The sequence below is a fragment of the Anomaloglossus baeobatrachus genome, chromosome 8, assembly GCF_048569485.1.
Source record: "Anomaloglossus baeobatrachus isolate aAnoBae1 chromosome 8, aAnoBae1.hap1, whole genome shotgun sequence".
NCBI lineage: Eukaryota > Metazoa > Chordata > Amphibia > Anura > Aromobatidae > Anomaloglossus > Anomaloglossus baeobatrachus.
The window spans coordinates 23,360,974-23,385,421 of NC_134360.1; the positions used below are offsets into that span (position 1 = coordinate 23,360,974).

Consider the following 24,448-nt stretch of genomic DNA (forward strand, 5'->3'; position numbering starts at 1 on the left):
GCTCGACCACCTCCGCCGCCTGATCATCCACCGTCCACCGCCGCTGTGTCCACTGGAGCCAGCGCTACCCACGCCGCTCCGCCATAGACGACCTCCTTTGGGACAGGAACAATTCCAGACGTCTTCAGGTAATGAATGACCTCCCACCTCCTAATCCAGCCCTATATATACTCCCCTACACTAGCAACCCCCCGGACCAATTACATGGCCCCACAGCCCTATAACTCCACCTCCCATTTTCCCGCACAAAATACCCTGAGCATTAACCCCTTGCTAATCCTCAGGCCTAGCATCCCTCCTCAGTCATGTTGCCCTCCCTTGAGCCCTTTCAGGGCAGGCGTCCGGGCTTTTCTTTATCAGAAACACCTCAAACAACTTATAAAGTACAAATCCAGCGCAATCTCATGAAATAATAAAAATATATATTTTCTTCTTTATTCGTAAATTTCCATAAAATCCAAGGGGTACATGCAGCATCAAATTATTAGATGCCCAGGTCAGAGCGACGCATTTCAACAAAGTGTCTTAGTCATGGTCTCATGACTAAGACACTTTGTTGAAACGCGTCGCTCTGACCTGGGCATCTAATAATTTTATGCTGCATGTACCCCTTGGATTTTATGGAAATTTATGAATAAAGAAGAAAATATATATTTTTACTATTTCATGAGATTGCGCTGGATTTGTACTTTATATCTACCCGGAGACGTCTACCATCCGTGCGCTGAATCTACTACTATGGAACTGCCGCAAGTCTGGTGAGCTGATACCACATTTGTATTCAAACAACTTATAGTGCAATATCTGGTGTGAAGGCTTCATCTGCCCCAAAAGAGGAATCTCCAGAACGAAATCTGCACAACTGGGCCAGTAAAGAGTACAGAGAATTAGTCTATTAAACCTATAGAAGTGAGAATGCAGCTCTGGAGTATACAGACTGTAACTCAGGATCAGGATATGTAATGAATGTACACAGTGACTGAACCAACAGAATAGTGAGTGCAGCTCTGGAGTGCAATACAGGAGGTAACTCAGGATCACTACCGGATCAGTAATGTAATGTAGTGAGTGCAGCTCTGGAGTATAGTACATGATGTAACTCGGAATCAATAAATGATCAGTAGTGTAATGTATTTATACATGTCTCCACCAGCAGAATAGTGAGTGCAGCACTGGAGGATAATACAGGATGTAATTCAGGATCAGTAATGTAATTTATGCATACAGTGACTCCTCCAGCAGAATAGTGAGTGCAGCTCTGGAGTATAATACAGGATGTAACTCAGGATCAATACTGGATAAGTAATGTAATGTATGTACACAGTGACAGCACCAGCAAAATAGTGAGTGCAGCTCTGGAGAATAATACAGGATGTAACTCAGGATCAGTAATGTAATGTATGTACACAGTGACTGCACCAGCAGAATAGTGAGTGCAGCACTGGAGGATAATACAGGATGTAATTCAGGATCAGTAATGTATGTACACAGTGACTGCACCAGCAGAATAGTTAGTGCTGCTCTGGGGTATAATACAGGATGTAACTCAGGATCAGTAATGTATGTACACAGTGACTGCACCAGCAGAATAGTGAGTGCTGCTCTGGGGTATAATACAGGATGTAACTCAGGATCAGTACAGGATCAGTAATGTAATGTATGTACACAGTGACTGCACCAGCAGAATAGTGAGTGCAGCTCTGGAGTATAATACAGGAGGTAACTTAGGATCAGTAATGTAATGTATGTACACAGTGACTGCACTAGTAGTGTAATGAGTGCAGCTCTTGAATTCGGTGCTGGGTGATTATACGCCTCGCACATTCTGAGTAGTGTCCTGAGTTCTTGTGCTTTCTTCTAATGACTTGTTGCTGTGAATAGCGCTCCTCCATCTCCCGCTGCGCCAGAGAGGTAACTGGGAAACCCTCGTGCGCAGATAATGATTTCTATATGAACATCGCTCGCACCAGGAGGACGGCAGCAGCCATTTATCATTGATGCCGGTAACGTGCCAGAGGCTTCATGTATCATCATTACAGCAGGTGCCTCGCCGCTGTTCAGACGCTGCAGCGCGGCAGCACATGAAGGCGTCAGGCTCGCCGACAATATGATCTCTCCAACTGCTGCAGACTACAACTCCCATCCTGCCCTAACAGCAGCAGCTAGTCCTGTTACTCCAAACATCACACGCCATCTCACAGACTCCAGAGCTGAAATCTGCCTGCAGTAATGGCAGCTCCACTGACTGCACAGAGTGACTGTGGGGTAGACAATTAAAGATTTCACAGCAGGAGTGCAGTAATCTCATATTCCCAGGCATTAAGGGTTCACAAAATAAGGGTAAGAAATGTGTCTGACAATGAGAAAAACAGCAGAATAGTAAGTGCAGCTCTGCAGTATACAATATGTAACTCAGGATTGGTAATGTAATGTATGCATACAGTGACTACACCTGTAGAATAGTGAGTGCAGCTCTGGAGTATAATACAGGATGTAACTCAGGATCAGTAATGTAATGTATGCACACAATGACTGCAGCAGCAGAATAGTGAATGCAGCTCTGGAGTATAATACAGTACGTAACTCAGGATTGGTAATGTAATGTATGCATACAGTGACTACACCTGTAGAATAGTGAGTGCAGCTCTGGAGTATAATACAGGATGTAACTCAGGATCAGTAATGTAATGTATGCACACAATGACTGCAGCAGCAGAATAGTGAATGCAGCTCTGGAGTATAATACAGTACGTAACTCAGGATTGGTAATGTAATGTATGCATACAGTGACTACACCTGTAGAATAGTGAGTGCAGCTCTGGAGTAAAATACAGGATGTAACTCAGGATCAGTACAGGACTAGTAATGTAATGTATGTACACAGTGACTGCACCAGCAGAATAGTGAGTGCAGCTCTGGAGTATAATACAGGATGTAACTCAGGATCAGTACAGAATCAGTAATGTAATGTACGTACACAGTGACTGCACCAGCAGAATAGTGAGTGCAGCCCTGGAGTATAATACAGGATGTAACTCAGGATCAGTAATGTAATGTACGTACACAGTGACTGCACCAGCAGAATAGTGAGTGCAGCCCTGGAGTATAATACAGGATGTAACTCAAAATCAGTACAGAATTTGTATTGTAATGTAATGTACGTACACAGTGACTCCATCAGCGGAATAGGGAGTGCAGCTCTGGAGTATAATACAGGATGTAACTCAGGATCAGTAATGTAATGTATTGTGAGGTAGCGTGGTCGGCTGCGCAGCAGAAGACACGGGATCCAGGCATTAAGGTTCACAGCACACGGTTTAATGTCCAAACAAAAGTCCACAACAATATACATGTGCCTCTCCAGCAGAGAACTCAGGAAGTTCTGTTCACTCCCTCACACCCGGCACACCTGCCCTTGTTCCTGTTTCCATTTAACCCTTCCTGCAGCCTGTAGGGAAACAGCATTAACCCTAGAGTGGATTTACTTTCTATCATGGAGTGAGCACAACCGGGGCGAGACATACCGGCCGTCATAGATAACCCCGGTCACAGTCTCACATACCCCCCCCTCAGTTCAAGCGTGCGGGGTTGAACTCCTGCCATCAAACACGGGCCGCGGGACAAGGCATCGGCGTTGCCCTGCAACCTACCGGCCCGGTGTTCAACCGTAAACCGGAAGTTCTGCAGAGAAAGGAACCACCGGGTAACCCGGGCATTCCGTTCCTTGGCGGACCTCATCCAGACCAGTGGAGAGTGATCCGTCACCAAGCGAAACTGCCGTCCCAGCAGGTAATAGCGTAGGGACTCCAAGGCCCACTTGATCGCCAGGCACTCCTTCTCCACTACGCTATAATTCCGCTCGGGAGGGGTGAGCTTCCTACTTAAGAAGGTGACGGGGTGTTCCTCCCCCTGAACCACCTGAGACAACACTGCCCCCAGGCCGACCTCTGAGGCATCAGTCTGTACTATGAACTCCTTCCGGAAATCAGGGTGTACGAGAACGGGCTGTCCGCACAGGACCCCCTTCAGGGCCCGGAAGGAGTCCTCGGCCTGCGGAGTCCAGCGCACCATGACGGACTTCTTGCCTTTGAGAAGGTCCGTCAAGGGGGCTGATAGTCCCGCAAAATCCTTTACAAACCTCCTGTAGTACCCCACGATACCCAGGAAGGCCCTAACCTGCTTCGTGGTCAGGGGTCTAGGCCACTTCTGGATCGCCTCAACCTTGTTAATTTGGGGCTTTATCACTCCTTGGCCTATCACGTAGCCCAAGTAGCGGGCTTACGTGAGTCCCAACGCACATTTCTTGGGATTGGCTGTCAATCCGGCTGTTCGAAGCGCGTCCACCACCGCTTGTACCTGTTCCAAGTGGGTCTGCCAATCGGAGCTGTAAATAATGATGTCATCAAGGTACGCTGATGCATACGCCTGGTGGGGTTCCAGCACTAAGTCCATCAACCTCTGGAACGTGGCCGGAGCGCCATGTAACCCAAAAGGCAAGACAACATAGTGGAAGAGACCCTCCAGCGTAACAAAAGCGGTTTTCTCCTTGGCGGACTCCGTCAGTGGCACCTGCCAGTACCCCTTGGTCAGGTCGAGCGTGGTAAAATATCGCGCCTGTCCCAGCCTATCAATCAACTCATCCACCCGGGGCATGGGGTAGAGATCGAACTTGGATATTTCGTTCAATCTCCTAAAGTCATTGCAGAACCTTAAGGAGCCATCGGGTTTTGGTATTAGGACAATCGGACTAGCCCATTCACTCCGGGATTTTTCGATGACCCCCAGGCGTAACATTGTCTTTACTTCCTCCGATATGGCTTGTCGTCGAGCCTCCGGTACCCGGTATGACTTCAGGCGTACCTTCAGGTGGGGCTCGGTGACAATATCATGTCGTATCAGACTGGTCCTACCGGGCAGCTCGGAGAAGACATCGGGGTTCTGCTGAACCAACCGTCTGGCCTCTCTCCTCTGAGTCTTGGTGAGGGCTTCTCCAATCCTTACTTCCGGTTCGTCCTCTCCGGAGGTCGCTGGAGCCGGAGGTGAACGACCCGAAGAGGAGGGAGATGGGGAAAAAACAGCCATCAGGCTTTCCCGTTCCTGCCAAGGTTTTAATAGGTTGACATGGTATATTTGTTCAGGTTTCCGCCTATCGGGCTGCAATACCTTATAGTTGACCACCCCGACTCTTTCCTTTATCTCGTAGGGGCCTTGCCACTGAGCCAGGAATTTACTCTCCGCCGTGGGGATTAATACCAACACCCGATCCCCGGGTTTAAAGGTCCGCACGGTGGCTTGTCTATTGTAGCGGCCGCTTTGCGCGGCCTGAGCCTCCTGTAAATGCTCCTTCACAATTGGCATGACCGCGCTTATGCGGTTCTGCATACCCAAAATGTGTTCAATCACACTTTTATGGGGGGTGGGCTCTTGCTCCCATGTTTCCTTTGCCAGGTCCAACAATCCCCGGGGATGTCGCCCGTATAACAATTCAAAAGGCGAAAACCCCGTGGATGCCTGTGGCACCTCTCGTATGGCAAACATCAAATAGGGAAGCATCATATCCCAGTCTTTCCCGTCTTTGGAAATCACCCTTTTGAGCATGGTTTTCAGGGTTTTATTGAAACGCTCCACTAAACCGTCCGTTTGAGGATGATACACAGACGTACGCAACTGCTTGATCTGGAGTAGCCGGCATAGCTCTTTGGTCACTTTAGACATGAATGGGGTCCCCTGATCCGTAAGGATCTCCTTGGGCAACCCCACCCGGCAGAACACAGCAAACAACTCCCGAGCTATAAGCTTTGCTGCAGTATGTCTGAGAGGTATCGCCTCGGGATACCGGGTGGCATAGTCAACGATCACTAGGATGTGTTGGTGCCCTCGAGCGGACTTTACGAGGGGCCCCACCAGATCCATCCCTATCCGTTCAAAAGGGACTTCTATAATGGGTAACGGTACCAACGGACTGCGAAAATGGGTCAGGGGTGCGGTAAGCTGACACTCCGGGCAGGTTTCGCAGAACCGTTTTACCTCCCCAAAAACCCCGGGCCAATAGAACCTTTGCAATATTCGCTCCTGCGTTTTCTTGACCCCTAGGTGGCCACTCATCAGGTGTTTATGAGCCAAGTCGAGGACCCGCCGGCAATACGGCTGGGGCACCACCAACTGTTCTACCCCCACGCCCCGTATTTCATCTACCCGGTAGAGTAAATCTTGCTTAAGAGCGAAATGGGGGTACCTTACCTGGGCACCGGGCAGCTGTGCCACCCCGTCAACTACTGTCACCCGACTCCGGGCATGTATTAACGTAGGGTCCTGGAGTTGGGCTGTCCCAAACGTATCCGGGGACGCCTCCAACTCCGGGATGGGCTCGACCATTTCAGCCTCTCCTGCCAATACCTCTAGGGGTGACCTATCGGGTCACACTCTGTCCCTATCATGGTGGCCCCTACGGCAGGCGTCCCTGATTCAGGATTGTAGGGCTCAGGTCCCGGACTGACCAATATCTGAGGGGACTTAGGGGGTCCCCTCCATAAAGTCCAAAAATAGGGCAGATCCCTTCCTAGGATCACGTCATAAGGAAGAGTGTTAAGAAGTCCCACCTCATGTTGCACCTGACCGCAAGGTGCTGTGATGGTGACAATCCCCGTGGGATAGTCTCGGCGGTCCCCATGTATGCAAACCACCCCCACGGTACGTCCTGTGGCCTTTACTTTAGCCCTTAGGGTTGATCGCACAAGGGTCACTAAGCTCCCGGAATCCAACAATCCTGTAACCGGAGATCCATTCACCTGTATTTGGCACAAGTGGGGCTCCGTCTTTGGGGAGACCAGGTCAGCGGTACACACCACCTGAGCATACATTGAACCCCGCCGGGTAACCCCACAATCCATGGGCTCCGTGGTGAGTGGACACTGGGCTTCCATATGTCCCACCCGCTGGCACCGCCAACATCTAATGGGGACGGAAACCCCCTTGACGGGTTGTCGTTTAGGGTACAGAACCTTCCGGACCTCAGGAATGGCGGGCGCGGCCTCTGACGGGACGGTAGGGGACTCCTGCACCGTTGTCAGCGGTGGGTCCTTGGCCCTAGGCTTGGAGGGGCCGGACCGACGGGCGGTACGCAAAGTCTCAGTGTCCCGTATCAAGTCCTGCGTAGCCACATGCCGCTCTACCAGGGACACTAATTGGTCCAGGGTACTCGGGTCACCCTGTCCTACCCACCGTTGAACGGTGACGGGTAAAGTGCGCACAAAACGATCCACTACTACCCTTTCCACCATTTGCGCAGGGCTCAGAGTGTCAGGCTGCAACCACTTTTTTACAAGATGCAATAAGTCATAGGCCTGGGAGCATACGGGTTTGGCTTCCTCATAGAACCACTGATTTACCCGCTGAGCCCGTACATAGGTATTCACCCCCAACCGAGCCAGTATTTCGGCTTTCAGGGTCACATAGTCAATGGCGTCCTCGGTACAGAGGTCCAGGTACGCTTTTTGGGGTTCCCCCGTCAGATAGGGCGACAATACCTCAGCCCACTGGGGGGTCGACAGCTTTTCCCGCTCGGCCACCCGCTCAAACACCGCCAGGAACGCTTCCACATCATCCCCCGGGGTCATCTTTTGCAACGCTTGTCTCACCGCTTTCCGGACGCTGCCGTCGTCACCCGGTCCCGGGGTTGTTGCTGCCGGTCCGGCACGGATCGACTTGGCCAGGAGGACCATCTGTTCTTGGTGCCTCTGTTCCTGCAATTTCAAGGATTGCTGGTGCTGTTGCTGCTGCTGATCCAACGTCCGGAGCAGGTGTGTATTCATCTGTTGTTGCTGTGCAGTAGCCTGAGCCAGCTGCTTTAGTATGTCCTCCATGGCGTTGCCGGGTTTGGGCTGTAGTATAGCCGCTTGAATCCAGGACATGTGCTACCGGGTCACCAGAAATGGAAGCTACACCTCACCGGGCTGGCATGTCCGCCGATTCTCCACCATATGTGAGGTAGCGTGGTCGGCTGCGCAGCAGAAGACACGGGATCCAGGCATTAAGGTTCACAGCACACGGTTTAATGTCCAAACAAAAGTCCACAACAATATACATGTGCCTCTCCAGCAGAGAACTCAGGGAGTTGTGTTCACTCCCTCACACCCGGCACACCTGCCCTTGTTCCTGTTTCCATTTAACCCTTCCTTCAGCCTGTAGGGAAACAGCATTAACCCTAGAGTGGATTTACTTTCTATCATGGAGTGAGCACAACCGGGGCGAGACATACCGGCCGTCATAGATAACCCCGGTCACAGTCTCACAGTATGTACACAGTGACTGCACCAGCAGAATAGTGAGTGAAGCTCTGGAGTATAAGGCTAGTTTCACACATCTGGCTTTTCGCCGGTTTGCCGGATTCGGCGCTCGCCAGTACAGTTTATACAGTACAGTGGCAGCGCTGTAACGTCCGGGTCACATGCTCTGGTCACATGACAGCATGTGACCAGAGCTTGTCGCGCTGCCACTGTACTGTATACACTGTACTGGCGTGCACCGAATCCGGCAAACCCGTGAAAAGCTGGATGTGTGAAACCGGCCTAATTCAGGTTGTAACTCAGTATCAGTACAGGATCAGTAATGTAATGTATGTACACAGTGTCTGTACCAGCAGAATAGTGAGTGCAGCTCTGGAGTATAATACAGGAGGTAACTCAGTATCAGTACAGGATCGGAAATGTAATGAATGTACACAGTGACTGCACCAGCAGAATAGTGAGTGCAGCTCTGCAGTATAATACAGGATGTAAGCTCAGCATATTGGAGAATTGTGACTTTTATTGCAGTATAATATGATGATGTGTAGATTAGACGCCCAAGAGAGCATGGTCTTCTCAATACGGTAGTTTGTTTATTTTTTGTATGTAAAACCATTTCACGTGTACAGTTTTCTGGAATTAATGGTGCTTTAAAATAAATTATAACAATCATAAACAAGAAGCTTTTATTTAACAAACAGAGACAAATGATCCACGGTTTAGAGGTCTGTGCTATAGGGTTGGTCATATTTTGTTTATTCCATTGCATCTTAGATTTTAAATAAATAAATCAATAAATAAAAGAATAAATAAATCAATAAATAAAAGAATAAATAAATAAAAGAATAAATAAATCAATAAATAAATAAATAAAAAGAATAAATAAATAAATAAATAGATGAATGAATCCCTTTGCACATGCCTTCGCCTTGAAGCCTCGCTCTGTTTTGTGTCTCCATGTTTGCAAGCCCGGAATACTCGGATTCTGCTTGTATATTATGTATATTTCTATTCTTACATCTCTACGAGTTTCTGCAGCTAAAAAAAAATGTATTTTATCGGACATTCAGTGCATTTGTGAACGTTACAGTCATGGTGTGCACATGCCTTTAATCTGAAGCGTTATACAGATGTATACATGTTACATATTTTATATTGTTTTGTATCAGTTTTATGATGATGAAGGGTCTTTTTTAATATTTTGATTTTGCCTATTTTTTTATGTTTTCCTCAGGATTTCATTGTTACTGTGGTTTTCTCGTTCATGTGGCTCGTCAGCTCCTCGGCTTGGGCGAAAGGACTTTCCGACGTGAAGGTGGCGACGGATCCTGATGAAGTTCTGTTACTGATTTCGGCTTGTAAACAGCCCTCCAACAAGTGCATGGCGCTGCGCAGTCCGGTCATGTCAAGTCTGAACACGTCAGTGGTAAGTTGGTCGCACGTGACAGGCGGACGGGGGATGGGGGGGACGCTGCAGGCTTCATTACCCATCAATATAGATATTCTCCCAGAGATGCTGGGACCGGTGCATTCAGATACTGCAACTGGAAAGGTCAAGTCAGATAATTACATGTCAGCAGAAGTCGGTCCCAGGCGACAAATCTTGAGGTCCTCAAGAAAGATGCAGAAGCGGGGAAAATATTACAATAAAATATATTAAAGAAACTGTCACAAATCATACATAATACACACGATAATGGAAACTTTCCATCAAACTGATAATAAACATTTAAAGTGAATATGTTACCAGGTTTTTGCTTTGTAATCTGACAGCAGTATCATGTAAAGGCATCGACCCTGATTCCAACGATATGTCACTTACTTTACTGGGTGCAGCAGCTGTAATCCAATCACAGTTTTCTCTGCTGCAGATCTAGTAATGCTCAGAATACCCACACTGATGATTGTGTATAACCCCACCCACACCACTGTGTATAACTCCGCCCACACCACTGTGTATAACTCCGCCCACACCACTGTGTATAATTCCACCCACACCACTATGTATAACTCCACCCACACCACTATGTATAACCCCGCCCACACCGCTGATTGTGTAAAACCTCACCCACACTACTGTGTATAACCCCGCCCACACCCCTGATTGTGTATAACCCCGCCCACACCACTATGTATAGCCCTGCCCATACCACTATGTATAACCCCACCCACACCCCTGATTGTGTATAACCCCACCCACACCACAGTGTATAACCCTGCCCACACCACTGATTGTATATAACCCCACCCACACCACAGTGTATAACTCCTCCCACACCACTGTGTATAACCCCCCACACTGCTGATTATGTATCACCCCGTTGACACCACTGTGTCTAACCCCGCCCACACCACTGTGTATAACTCCTCCCACACCACTGTGTATAACCCCGCCCACACCACTATGTATAACTCCTCCCACACCACTGTGTATAACCCCGCCCACACCACTGTGTATAACTCCTCCCACACCACTGTGTATAACCCTGCCCACACCCCTGATTGTGTATAACCCCGTCCACACCACAGTGTATAACCCCGCCCACACCACTGATTGTGTATAATCCCGCCCGACCACTGATTATGAATAACCCGCCCACTATATTGATTGACATCTTATTATCAATATACAATGTACACAGATAGCTGCTAATCAGTGGATGGGGCATGGTTGGACTAGGATGCACAAGACACCTAGTCCTGTAGTGATAATCTCCTGCTGATTAAATAAAATCAGTGTTTTAACAAAAACACACAGCCCAGTAAGTGACAAAGGCACTCAGTCCCTACATTATGCTGCTCTCAGATTACATAGCAAACACCTGGTCACAGATTACATTTATTTTTTTTCTTTCGTACATCAATAATACACATGAAAATAAGAAACTTTGTAATATATATTATAAGAGATATTTGCTTTTTCTCTTCCTGGACTGATCGTTCACTCATATTTCATAGCTAAAGTCTTTCCTCTGTAAATACAGATTTTCCCATTACTGAGATAGGAGATGACAGTTGGTGCTCATAAGATTCTATGGAGGAGGGAGGAGCTTAGAGACTGATACAGACAAACTGCTGCAGGTTCTCCTAAACTGACAGTTACATTTTAAATATTACAGTCTAACAATAGAACCCGAAGATTGTACGGAGATGAGCAGAGTCACACAAACAATGAAAAATCCCTTCCTGAAAAACTGGGTGTCTAAGGGGGTGTGTCTCTTTTCAGTCTGAAACTGGCATCACTGATTGGTCAGTGCGAAGATATGTCAGGACACGCCCCCAACTGAGAACTCCCAGATCTCAATTTATTTATAGATTTCCAGGAATAATAACAGAGGAACGGAACAATGGAGAAATAAAAGAAACCACACTCCAGATTTGTCATACTGTATAGAACAGATCTGCCCAGAAAACTGACAACTTCACTTTAGGTGGAACAACCCTCTAAATGACCATTATCACTGCAATTCTGGAGGATTGTTTCCAAGATCCTTCACCGTGTGCACCAGGAGAACGTCATATTGTGCAAAAATCAAACATTTCTTACAATAGTTCATCCGAGAAAATGGAAGTTGTCCTCACGCAGCTGAGAAAGGAGATTGCCTGAGGTGTGATAAATCACACGGTGTCAAGGTTACCTAATTACAATCCCCCCAGATTACATACAGTCCTGAAATTTAATCTACAAAGCATTTAAGATTACATTTTCTCGTGACACTCAAAAATTTGAATACAAATGCCACTCGTGTGACAGATGTACCAGGGGGATGAATAATATATGAGAAAGTCACTCACATCTTCATTTATCACCAAATTCAATTTCAACTTGAAAGGTGACACTGCGCACCGACTCCGCGGGACGCCACAAAGCCGATAAATGCTGCATTTTATTGGGGCGATATCTTGTGGGGATGAAAGAGTGTCAGTATCAGGTAATGATCCTTTCCATACATCTGCAGGGTCATTAGTATAGATTTTACTCTACGAAATAGGGTCCTAGGTTTTGGATTTTGAGCCATTCTACCCCAGTGCCGACCTGGCGACATAATAGTCTTTTTTTACTCTAGACGCCTAAAATGTGGAGTTATGTCCATTTTTCTATCAGTTCAACGAGAGTTATTGGAAAAGAGAAAAAATAAGAGGAGCGTTATCTCATCAAGATGAGGAGTCAAGATGCAAGATGCAATGTATCGATCAACAAAGATTTGAGTATTGTTGGTTGCTTTTAAAGCATTTTTAAGTGCTGATTCTGAATCTGCAACCAGAATTTGCTGCGATGAGTATGGGGAAACTGGTGCTCCTAAGCTATCCCTCTAGCTAGGGGTCCATACGCTATCCCTAACCTCAGGGATACTCTTAATGGTGGAGAGGCCTGAGTCTCCTTCCTGGCCCTGCTTCTGACCCTTCCCCCAGCAAGGAACACGACAAGAGTATGTTGAAAACCATAGAAATAAACAGACAGGGGAAACGAAAACTCTGTTACTCAGCACGCTCACACAGAGGTTTAGGGGGCAGGGGGAATCAGGCACGGGGTCTCATACTTGAGTTACTCGTCACCGGGCCGGTGTGGTGGTCTGGTATGTCACGGTGGCCTGCCCCGCTTCGTGCATTAAGCATTACACCTTAAATGAGGTGCAGTACTCTGTGGCGACTGAAGCCTCAGGGGCGCCACAGAGGTAGAAGACAATATGAGATTAAGAGGAAAACAAGAGAAGGAAGGAAGTACAAAACAGGGGTAAACTCAACAACTGCTCCAAGCAAAAGCACAACTTTCACCAGAAAGTCTGGAACACTAAGGCTATGTGCCCACGGGACTCTGTATCTGCGGATTTTTCTGCATCAAAATCCGCAGCTTTCCCCCGGAATCCGCACCTTTTCGTAGGTGCGGATTTTGTGCGGATTTGACGCGGATTTGATGCGGATTTTGTTGCGGATTTTGCGATTTATTTTTAATTCAATTGAATAGGCAAAATCCGCACGAAAATCCGCAACAATAATTGACATGCTGCAGATTTTTCCGCACAAAAATCCGCACGATTTCCGCTGCGGAAAAATCCGCAGCGTGGGCACAGCATTTCCCAAATGCCATAGAAATGGCTGGGGAGTAGCTGTGCTGCAGATTTCTGGAAAATCTGCGCATTTTCCGCAGCGTGGGCACATAGCCTAAATCTCACAGACCAACACAGGATAACCTATAGTTGGCATATGTATAAGATTTCATCCAGCATAAATAGGATGGGAGCAGATGTGATTGGCTTCCCCACCACATGTGATCACAGGAGCCTGACAAGTAGACTAGCAAAATTTACTTTTCAGCACACAGCAGGTCTGCCTGGGTTGGTTTGATCTCAGACAGTAGAGAAACCATTGGGCGGAGTGTCAGAATCTGCAATGAGAACAGAGACCGCAGCCGCCAACGCAGTTGGCGAAAAATATTTTTAAGGTTGGTAAACCTTTTAGAATTTTCGAGCTTTCTGCATAAAGTTAAATAAAACTACCTCTGATTTTCTCAAGTCCTAAAAGTAGATAAAGAAAACCAAATCAATGGAATAACTAGACTTTTTTTAGTCATTTTATTTTCATTAGTTTGTCTGTAAAGTGTGTGAACTTTTAGAAATAGCAGATAATTTTTCAATCAATAGAATGATAAAAAGGTGAGAGTGGGCGACCTGTTTTATTTAAAAAACAGGGATCCATCAAATTCTGATCTTCAAAATATGTTTGTGGAAGTGTTTCATGGCAGGAACTAAGGAGATTTCTAAGGATTTCAAAAAATGAAGCCCCACTGTAAATGAAGCTAGTTAGACAAGTCAATAGCCCCAGACCTCAACAAAGTGTAATTTATAAACTGTCATTGGGTGTGAGGCACTAAGGACAGAGCAGCCTAAATTGGCCCTCAGTCTAAGGGAACCCTAGCTGACCCTGATCCCAAAGATACATCTGGAGGTGATGATGCTTGCACCGCCTTCCTTGCCCTAGCTCATGAACAACCATGGTCTAGTCGCCTCCCTCCCTTCACCTATGAGAGGGCTGAGACTGGACTGATTAATCTCACACAAATAGATGGGGGGAAACCAAAACTCAACACTCACAGCAATCACTCAGAGAGGTATAGACAATACATGATCAGGAGGAAACTAAAAGGAAAGAAGGAAATAATCAGACAAGAGTTTTTCCACAACACACCAAACAGCCCACAAAAGTTCACCAGCAACAGGATATCAAAGCATAAGGATCGGGATTGCATAAAGCTATAATCGGCATGGGAGACCAGGCTCCACCATCTTAAAAAGGACAGAGGCGACTATGATAGGTCTCTTGTAACATTTGACAAAAAGCCCAAATAATAGATTAGTCAATTACATACTTTTCCTCAACCCATTCTCATCAAAAAATGCCCCTAAATTGAAGAACTGCCTTGTAAGTAAGGTTTACGTAAACTCTGTTACTTTTCAGCTTTGGATATCCCCTTATTTTCTGGGATTGACCGTTCCAATAAATTCTGGACTGCTGACAAATATGCCCCAAGATTCTCATCTCCAGTGTGTAGTTGGGGGGCTTACTGGGTATGGGCATTAGTTGACATGAGGGTCGGAGTCTATACTACTGTCTATCCATTTAGGAGAGCTTATAAAAGCCCCTGTAGGTGGCATGTGTGATTGTGCCAATGCTTTTATCCATATCCTGTATATTCTGCTAGACAACCTATTTTCCACTTCAAGTAATAGTGTCAATGACAACTTTTCATACTGTGGGTTCATTTTTTCAGATTTATTAAGAACAAATGTTCTTATTTTCTTTCCTTTTAGGTTTTTGGTTTTCTAAACTTCATTCTGTGGGCTGGAAACATCTGGTTTGTCTTCAAGGAGACGGGCTGGCATGCTTCGGGACAAAGATATCCTCAAGAGCCAATGGAAAAACAGTCTGGTAGTCAATCATTAAACCAAGGTGGATACAACCAAGATACCTATGGACCAACTCCACCGTATAACCAACAACAAGGAGGATTTGGACAACAACCCAACTTCGGACAACCAGGTGGACTTGGCCAGCAAAACTTTAACCAGGCTCGATACAACCAAACAGGTCCAACATCTTTTGCCAATCAGATTTAATAGAAATGGAGGAAAACATGTTCCACCCCAATGACCACGGACAGCTTGAGAAGACATGCTTTCATTAGGAGTGATTCGGTGAACACCTGAGAGACTGTCGAACAGTTTCTTCTAGAGTTGAAGGAAACCATGATGGTGGATCGTGCTATCCTGATACATTTAGGAACTGGTGAAGATCTCTAGTGTATAAAATTACTGTGTTTGTGTGTATATCTGTAAGCACATTTTGTAAACCTGGATGTTTTAATATGTGGCAAGACTTACAAATTTCACTGTGCTAAGAATGGTATCGTTTGACCCGAACCCCGCATGCTACATCTTTCTTGACCAATGTTCGTTTGCTGTTCCTTTTCCGTTTTATGCATATTTTCAGGCATGATCCTATGGTTTAAACATGTATTCTTGCAATATAACCTAGAGTGACATGATGTATATATGCTGTACTGTAGCCATACGATATAGTAACAATGTGCAAACGTTAATCCCTTGTTGTAGTCCACCATCACGGTAAACCTTCAACGTGCTCCAACCTATTGTGTTCAAAGGACAATGAGAAGAAGACTCCTTATTCTAACCGTCAGGTTTGCGCACGTGAGGCACCTACATTACCCATTACCATGAGATATTTTTTTATATTCTTCATATGATATTTTTGGGGGAAAAAAAGTGATATATTGTACTGTTACCAATATCAGTAGCTCATACTGACATTTTTGACACATTTTATAGAGTAGTTGTGACCCTTTTTTGTGTGCGTGTATGAGATGAGGACCACTTTACTGTGTTATATGCTTACAATCTAAGGTGTCATTCACACTACAGGGAATATACATATATATAGGGTATGGGATGTACACATTTTGTGGGCTACGATAATAGCTTGACAGTAAAAAAATGAATTGGGAATGAGGGGCTCCAATAGTAAAATATTAGCAGGAATACATGGCATCTGAGTTGGTTGGGTTGAAGAGCTGGCGGGTCATTATTTCCTGATTCTTGGCACTAATTCAGCCGCCAACATACTGCTTTGCCTTGGTCAGATTATCAAAAGCGTTAATACACTTGTTGGGCAATTGCTTGGCTATTCCGCCATATTTGCCTATTTCCATGCTCATTGGTTCGGCCAAATGATGTTCCTACCAGTCTCACTCCCCTTACATGCATGCTTGACCAAGAATATGCTGAAGTGTCCTGAAAAATGAAATAAGGTGGATACCAGGCACTTTTGGTGGTGGTTTTTCCCCATTGTAAATAAAGGATCAGGCATGTTCACATCGATGTGCCCTATCCATTGTGTATTTATGGCCTTCCATCTTCAGAGGAGTCATGAGGCCCCCATATGCAACATCATCACTTGCCCATATTGGTCTCACTTGTCCTCATTGGTCTAGTGGTAGGCTTCTTGCTTTGGATGCGAGAGGTCATTGGTTCAACTCCCGGTCAGAGCCCATAGACTCTGTATGTCTTTGGCCAATGTTTACTCGATGGTCCTTGAGGACCCTTCCAAAGCTACCATTCTATAAGAAGCAATGGGATGAAACTAAAAGGAAGGAGATTCAGATTAGACATTAGAAAAAACATTCTGACAGTGAGGGTAGTGAGAGAGTGGAACAGGCTACCACAGGAGACATTGAGGACAATCACAGAGTGGAACAGGTGGCCATGGGAGGCAATGAGGACAATCAGAGAGTGGAACAGGCTACCATGGGAGGCAGTGAGGGCAGTCAGAACGTGGAATAGGCAATCACTGGAGGTGGTGAGCTCTCCATCAATGGAAATCTTCAAGTGGAAACTGGATAAACATATAGCTGGGATGATTTAAGAAAACCTGCTCTGAAGGGGGGTTGGACTCGATGGACCTTGAGGTCCTTTCCGACGCTACGATTCTATGATTCTATGATCAACTAGTTGGCAGGTCCCACCAAAATTGGCTGGTTTGTCTGACTTTGCTCTTTGACATTCGAGGAGAAGGCACCTATCTGCATCTTTTCCCCTACTTCTGCCCTTGCAAAATTTCAATATGATCCTTATGACTAATGCCAAGTAAATAGGTCTCCAATGAATTGTTGACTTGTGCTTGGGTAGCAAAGGTGTCGATGATAGATACAATGGAAGGCAGGATTGCACTGATCAAATTGAATAACTTGAAGCTGGGAAATGTGTCAGTATGGAGGTCCTTTTTATCGCGATGGATAGGTCTTGAGTCAATTGTTGACTTGTGCTTAGGTAGCAAAGGCGTCGATGACAAATACAATGGATGGTAGGATTGGACTGATTCCATTGAATAACTTGAAGCTGTGAAATGCGGTGGTACAAAGGTCCTTTTTTTCTCAATGCCAATGCTCCCTTCTCATCACTATGAGTCCATATCCCCCTTCCAAAGCTTCCGCCACCGTTGAAAGGGGGTATAAGTAGTATTAAAACAATATAAAGGTACAATATACCACAGTGTTATTGATATTATACAGTATTATAGTGCAGTCAGTGTTATGCCCGTCCTAGCGCATATCTGGAGAAATGAGTGTGTGTGCCGCTACCCTTCCATATTTGATCATAGTATAAACCTTCCTTGTATTTTTTACTATCATAGATGATACATTGTAATTTGCTGATTCTCAGAATTGAATATTGATGTGACTGCTCTTGTTATATATGGAACAAATCATGACACCTATCTGGGGGAATTTCTACGGTCCCCGGTGTATTTTCGTGAACAATCCACTTTTTAATATTGTCCATTGAGTAAGGACTGCCGGTTGTAGGTGGACATTGTACGGGGTTTGTTATTTTATAATAAATGTATCTATATTCATGAATTTTAGTCGATAAGGACGTGCCGACTGAACTAGTTTTTGACATTTACCGAGAGTATTCTAGTCGCCGTAGTCTACTACCTAGTGCGTTGATTTGTCGTACTTCTGGCTGTACTCTTGGCAGATTACAGGTACAAATGATGTAGTTATTACTATACACATATGTAAACGATGTATGGATCTACGTGGACAATCTCTATTGTAATTGCATTTTGGCTCAAATAAAGTTGTTGCATAAAATGCATAGAAGGGTTTGTTATTTTTTTCATTAATTTTTGCATTTTGTTGAGTTTAATGATGTATTATTTAAATCATGTTTTTGTTTTGCATGTCGTCAGGTGAGTATAAATCACACCCCGATACAGTCAACACACCCTGGCTACACAACACGCTGCCATCACTCATCAAACACAAGGAGCGACGAGTCCCCAAAATATACTGTATTTTTCAGATTATAATACACACTTTTCCTCTCCAAAATTTGGGAGGAAAATGAGGGGTGCATCTTATAATGCAAATGTAGTTTACTGGGAGGTGGAGAATGGGGGCTGTGCTGGCTGCGGTGGGGGCTGTGCTGGCTGTGATGGGGCAGTGCTGGCTGTGGTGGGGGCTGTGCTGGCTGTGGTGGGGGCTGTGCTGGCTGTGATGGGGGCTGTGCTGGCTGCGGTGGAGGCTGTGCTGGCTGTGGTGGGGGCTGTGCTGGCTGCGGTGGGGGCTGTGCTGGCTGCAGTGGGGGCTGTGCTGGCTGTGGTGGAGGCTGTGCTGGCTGTGATGGGGCAGTGCTGGCTGTGGTGGGGGCTGTGCTGGCTGTGGTGGGGGCTGTGCTGGCTTTGGTGGGGGCAGTGCTGGATGCGGTAGAGGCTGGGCTGGCTGTGATGATGCAGTGCTGGCTGTGGTGGGGGCTGTGCTGGCTGTGGTGGGGGCTGTGCTGGCTGTGGTGGGAGCTGTGCTGGCTGCCATGAGGGCTGTTCTGGCTGTGATGGGGCAGTGCTGGCTGCAGTGAGGGCTGTGCTGGCTGCGGTGGGGGCTGTTCTGGCTGCAGTGAGGGCTGTGCTGGCTGTGGTGGAGGCTGTTCTGGCTGCAGTGGGGGCTGTGCTAGCTGCGGTGGGAGCTGTTCTGGCTGCAGTGGGGGCTGTGCTAGCTGCAATGGGGGCTGTGCTGGCTGCAGTGGGGGCTGTGCTGGGTGTGATGGGGGCAGTGCTGGCTGCAGTGGGGGCTGTGCTAGCTGCGGTGGGGGCTGTTCTGGCTGCAGTGAGGGCTGTGCTGGCTGTGGTGGAGGCTGTTCTGGCTGCAGTGGGGGCTGTGCTAGCTGCGGTGGGAGCTGTTCTGGCTGCAGTGGGGGCTGTGCTAGCTGCAATGGGGGCTGTGCTGGCTGCAGTGGGATCTGTGCTGGCTGTGGTGGAGGCTGTGCTGACTGAGATGGGGCAGTGCTGGCTGCAGTGGGGGCTGTGCTAGCTGCGGTGGGGGCTGTGCTGGCTGTGGTGGGGACTGTGCTGGCTGTGGTGGGGACTGTGCTGGCTGTGGTGGGGGCTGTGCTGGCTGCAGTGAGGGCTGTGCTGGCTGTGATGGGGCAGTGCTGGCTGCAGTGGGGGCTGTAGTGGTGGTTGTGCTGGCTGCAGTGAGGGCTGTGCTGGCTGCAGTGAGGGCTGTGCTGGCTGTGATGGGGCAGTGCTGGCTGCAGTGGGGGCTGTAGTGGTGGTTGTGCTGGCTGCAGTGAGGGCTGTGCTGGCTGCAGTGAGGGCTGTGCTGGCTGTGATGGGGCAGTGCTGGCTGCAGTACGGGCTGTGCTGGCTGCGATGGGGGCGGTGCTGGCTACAGTAGGGGATGTGCTGGCTGTGGTGGGGGCTGTGTTGACTGGTGGGGCTGTGCTGGCTGTGGTGGGGGCCTGTTCTGGCTGTGGTGGGGGCTGTGCTGGCTATGGTGGGGGTTGTGCTGGCTGCAGTGGGGGCTGTGCTGGCTGCAATAGGGGCTGTGCTGGCTACTGTGGGGGCTGTGCTGGCTGTGGTGGGGGCTGTGCTGGCTGTGGTGGGGCTGTGCTGGCTGTGGTGGGCGCTGTGCTGGCTGTGGTGGGGCTGTGCTGGCTGCAGTGGTGCCTGTGCTGGCTGTGGTGGAGCTGTGCTGGCTGTGGTGGGGCTGTGCTGGCTGCAGAGTGCTGTGCTGGCTGTGGTGGAGCTGTGCTGGCTGTGGTGGGGGCTGTGCTGGCTGCAGTGGGCGCTGTGTTGGCTGTTGTGGGGGCTGTGCTGACTGTGGTGGGGGCTGTGCTGGCTGTGGTGGGGCTGTGCTGGCTGCAATGGGGGCTGCGTGGAGCAAGGCGGTGTGATGTGTGAGATTCTCTGTTGGCGGTGCGGGCTGCTAATAATGGTGCCTGGAGTCGGCACATGCGCAGATAGAGCTCACGGCTCAAGATCTCATCTGCACAGGCCCCTTCTCTGGCAGATTGATCTCCTGGCAGCAGACTTAAGGAAAATGGCACGTGCAGCAGATGATATCTTGGTTTGTCATTGAGCCGAGAGCTCAATTTGCGCACGTGCCAACTCTGGGTGCCATTTCTTTTAAGCCCACATTGCCGACAGAGAATCTGTGACACCCGCCGCACCACCCTGTTCCACACAGCCAGCATAGCCCCCACCGCAAACAGCACAGCCCCCACCACAGTCAGCACAGCCCCCAATGCAGCGCCTGCAGCATTGCCCTACTCCAGCACCACCCCTGCCTCTTGTGACCCCGCTTTACTGCCGCCCTGCCTCCAGTAAGACACCACCGGAGTATAACACCGACCCCTTTTTTTACCTTTTTATCTCTAAATTTGGGGTGCGTCTTATAATCTGGTGCGTCTTATAAAATGAAAATACGGTATCTCTGTCTGACAATCAACACGATCACTCACACTCTCTGTAAGGCTGTGGATTCTTTAGAGCATACAAGGATTAAACTTATTAAAGTTTTAAGCTTTAATATAAACAATATATTGTTTACAATAAAAAGGTATAAAAGATAAAGATAAAAAAATTATACAGAAATACGTAAAACAGCTATAAAATAAAAAGGGAGAAAATAACAGAAATGCCTAAACTTTCCAGTCTAAGTTGCCTTCTGTTTCCTTGATGGGAGGAGAAAATGGAATATGGAACACACTGCCGCATAGGCAGATCTTCACATGTGAACAGCTTTCCTTTGTGCCTTCCAGCTTTTTATATGTTTGACCCTGGGCTCATGTTTCCAAGACGGCCTAGATGTTAATATCCCAATCTCAGGTGTGTGACTGGACCGTGGACTAACTTAAGGGTCAGAACCTCGCATATTAAATTGCTTGTTTTGTCCAAACATGCCCCTTCCTAAAGTGAATAGAAAATGTATAGCTTGGCCACAAAGGACCATCTGATCAGGCTTTGAAGCTCAGTATCCCAGACCAAGGCATCACAATTTACATCCTCTGTATTCTCATGGAAACCTCCCCTTGGTTCTGAGTTCCTGTAATCAAAACCCTAAAGGTTATGCCCTTTGTGTAAATATGACAGACCTAAACTAATGCTACTTTACTGCTGCTGTCGTACATTCACTAGAGTATCAGAAGAGTGAGGATGTGCTAGATGACCAAGTCAATGATCAAAGCAATAAGAACAGAAATATGATGAAGTATGAGCCCTGCGGGGGATGGCATGGGCGGGATTATAATAGTTTTCTGCTTAGTTTATTGTTTTTCAATCCTGAGGTTCATTTCTTTTTTAAATGTTTTACAATCTACAAGAAAAACCTTACACCTGGGGTCCAACTGTTGCAACAATGTCAGATGTTCTCCAGCTGTCAAATCCTAACGAGAGAGGTTTTTGCACAAAGTAGAGCCAATATTCATCCGGCCTAGTGTCTAATAAACTATTTACTCACCTGATTAGTACAAAATTAAGAAATTAGTTTCAAAACTTGATGTATTTAAGAGCCTATTTAAGAGCCAATTTTGTTATTCTCACCTTTGGCTGCGGTTCAAAGACAAGTCTGTTCTCTGAATCGGTTTGTGATGCCGAGCACCCAGGTGTAATGAGATGCTAGACCACTAGGAGTCGCGAGATACCCTATTGGAGGAGATCTGCAGGGAAGTCGAGCAAGCCAGGGGTCAGGAGCCATGAGATCATGTCAGTAACAGAGGGAGAGAAAGAAGCCGAGGTCAGTAAACCAGGAAGTCATGTAAAGTAACTGACAGAGAGCGGTGCCGGGGTCAGAATACAAGCCAAGGTCGGTAGCCAAGAGGACAAGTCAGGTACATGAGAGAGAGCAGAGCCGGGGTCAGGAACTAGCCAAAGGTCAGGGAGGCAGGGAGTCAAGACAGAGTAGGGGAGGAGACGGAATAGGGTACGAGGAACTAGGAAGTGGGACAAGGTCAGGTCAGTCACTTACGGGAACTAGAGACGTGCACTACAAAACAGGAACTATCACTGGCTCCCGGATAAAGCATGAGAACTAAGAAGTACAGACCGCTCCCACGCCACACAAGACTTAGACCGGGAACAACAAATTAACTGCAGTAAAACATGAGGCCCAGAACAGACTCTGCAGGAGAGCAGAGCACCACTGATCAGAGTCATGACACGGTTCAGACAACAGGTTACTGTAGGCTCACTGCACTGAATTATTCCTTTTGGGTTGAGACGACATTCGGCAGTGTGGTTAGGTCACCTGATCACACTGGTGACATCACTGCTATGCTACACTGCAAAGATGGTAGGAAAGTCAGTGCTTCATAGTGGAATGCAAGAAACAAAGAGTTTTATTGTAAAAAGTTAGTGCAAGAGCAAAGTATGGTAGGTGCATTATGCATAGGGGCACAGTATAGAGAGGGACAGCATGCGGGGACAGTGCGGAGGGGGTAGCATGAAAAAGGAGCACAGTATATCGTGGAGCAGTGTGCAGGGGTAGGGGGAAATAGAGACAATGTGCAAAGCAGGAAGATATAGAGAAGATGAAGCATGGAGGACAGTATAGTGTGAGGGGATCATATGAAGAGTCAGCAGCGTGGGGGGATAAGCGTGAGAACACAGTGTGAAGAGGGGGCAGTGTGGAAAAGGGAACAACATAAGGAAAATATTGGAGAGGGGACACTGTGGAGTGGGGACAGTGTTGGTGGATATAGTTCATAAGGGAGGAACAGGACAGTGTGGCAGTTATAGTTGATAAAGGCAGCTATTGTAGTGCTTACAGTCAAATAGAGCAGACAGTGTCACAGTTGTAGTTCATTAGAGTGAACAATATGGCGGTTATAGTTCATAAGTGCTAACAGTGTAGTAGCAATAGTTCATAAGGGCAGATAGTGTGAAGGCTATTTTTTTTATAGGAGATAATGCAGAAACAATAAATTATAAGAGGAACAGTGTGGTGGTCATGTTATGTGCATGAGGCACTATATTTCTATTCAGGAGTTATTATAATGACACTGTTAATTTTAAGGCTAGAGTAGTGGGATGCGTTTCGTATAGCAGGAGAAGAAGGAAGTCTGCAGAGACGATCTGTGGATGTCAAAAGTCATCATGACATTTGGACAAGATGGAAAAGAAAACAAATAGAATGGCTACAATCAGAAAAGACGTCCACTGGTAAAGTACCTGGATGTAAATGTTTATTTGTTATTCTAATTACATCTAATCAGTACTGGAGATGCTGTATGATCTGTAGTCTGATGATAATTGGTAACACAACTGATGCTGGTTCTGTTGCTGTATTAACATACTGATGGTGGTTCTTTATACATGTACTGATGATGGTTTTGGTGCTGCAGTCATGTACTGGTGGTGGTTCTGATGATGTATTCATGCTCTGATGGTGGTTCTGTGAAATATTAATTTACTGATGGTTGTTCTGGTGATGTATTCATGTACTAATTAGTTATAGTGTTGCATCATTTAGATGGTTCTGGTGATGTACTCATGAATTGATGATAGTTCTGGCCCTGTATTTATATACTAATGGTGGTTTTGATGCTGTAATCCTGTATTGATTATGGTTCTGGTGCTGTATTCTTGTACAAAAAGTGGTTCTGGTGCTGTATGTGTATACTGAAGTTCAGTTGATGTTTTCATGAACTGATGATCCCTTTGCTGTATTTATTTACTGATGATGGTTCTAGTTCTTTTTTAAAATATTGATGGTTTGGATGCTGTATTTATGTACTGATGATACCACTACTGGTACTAAGGACCAGGGGGCACTCACTGCGAGTGAAAGAAAGGAGATTACGGCAGCTATA

The 24,448-nt window shown here is 46.9% G+C and overlaps 1 protein-coding gene across 2 annotated transcripts in view; it reads left to right on the forward strand.

Annotated features, from left to right (window-relative positions):
• Window positions 1–15,830, forward strand: part of SYNPR (synaptoporin) — a 247,253-nt gene extending 231,423 nt beyond the window's left edge. For both annotated transcript variants that reach the window (XM_075321368.1, XM_075321369.1), the window contains 2 exons: window positions 9,520–9,711; window positions 15,095–15,830. In XM_075321368.1, the coding sequence (XP_075177483.1) occupies window positions 9,520–9,711; window positions 15,095–15,400 (498 nt within the window). In that variant the 3' untranslated portion in view covers window positions 15,401–15,830. The remainder of the gene's footprint in view (window positions 1–9,519; window positions 9,712–15,094) is intronic.
• The last annotated feature ends 8,618 nt before the right edge of the window (window positions 15,831–24,448 follow it).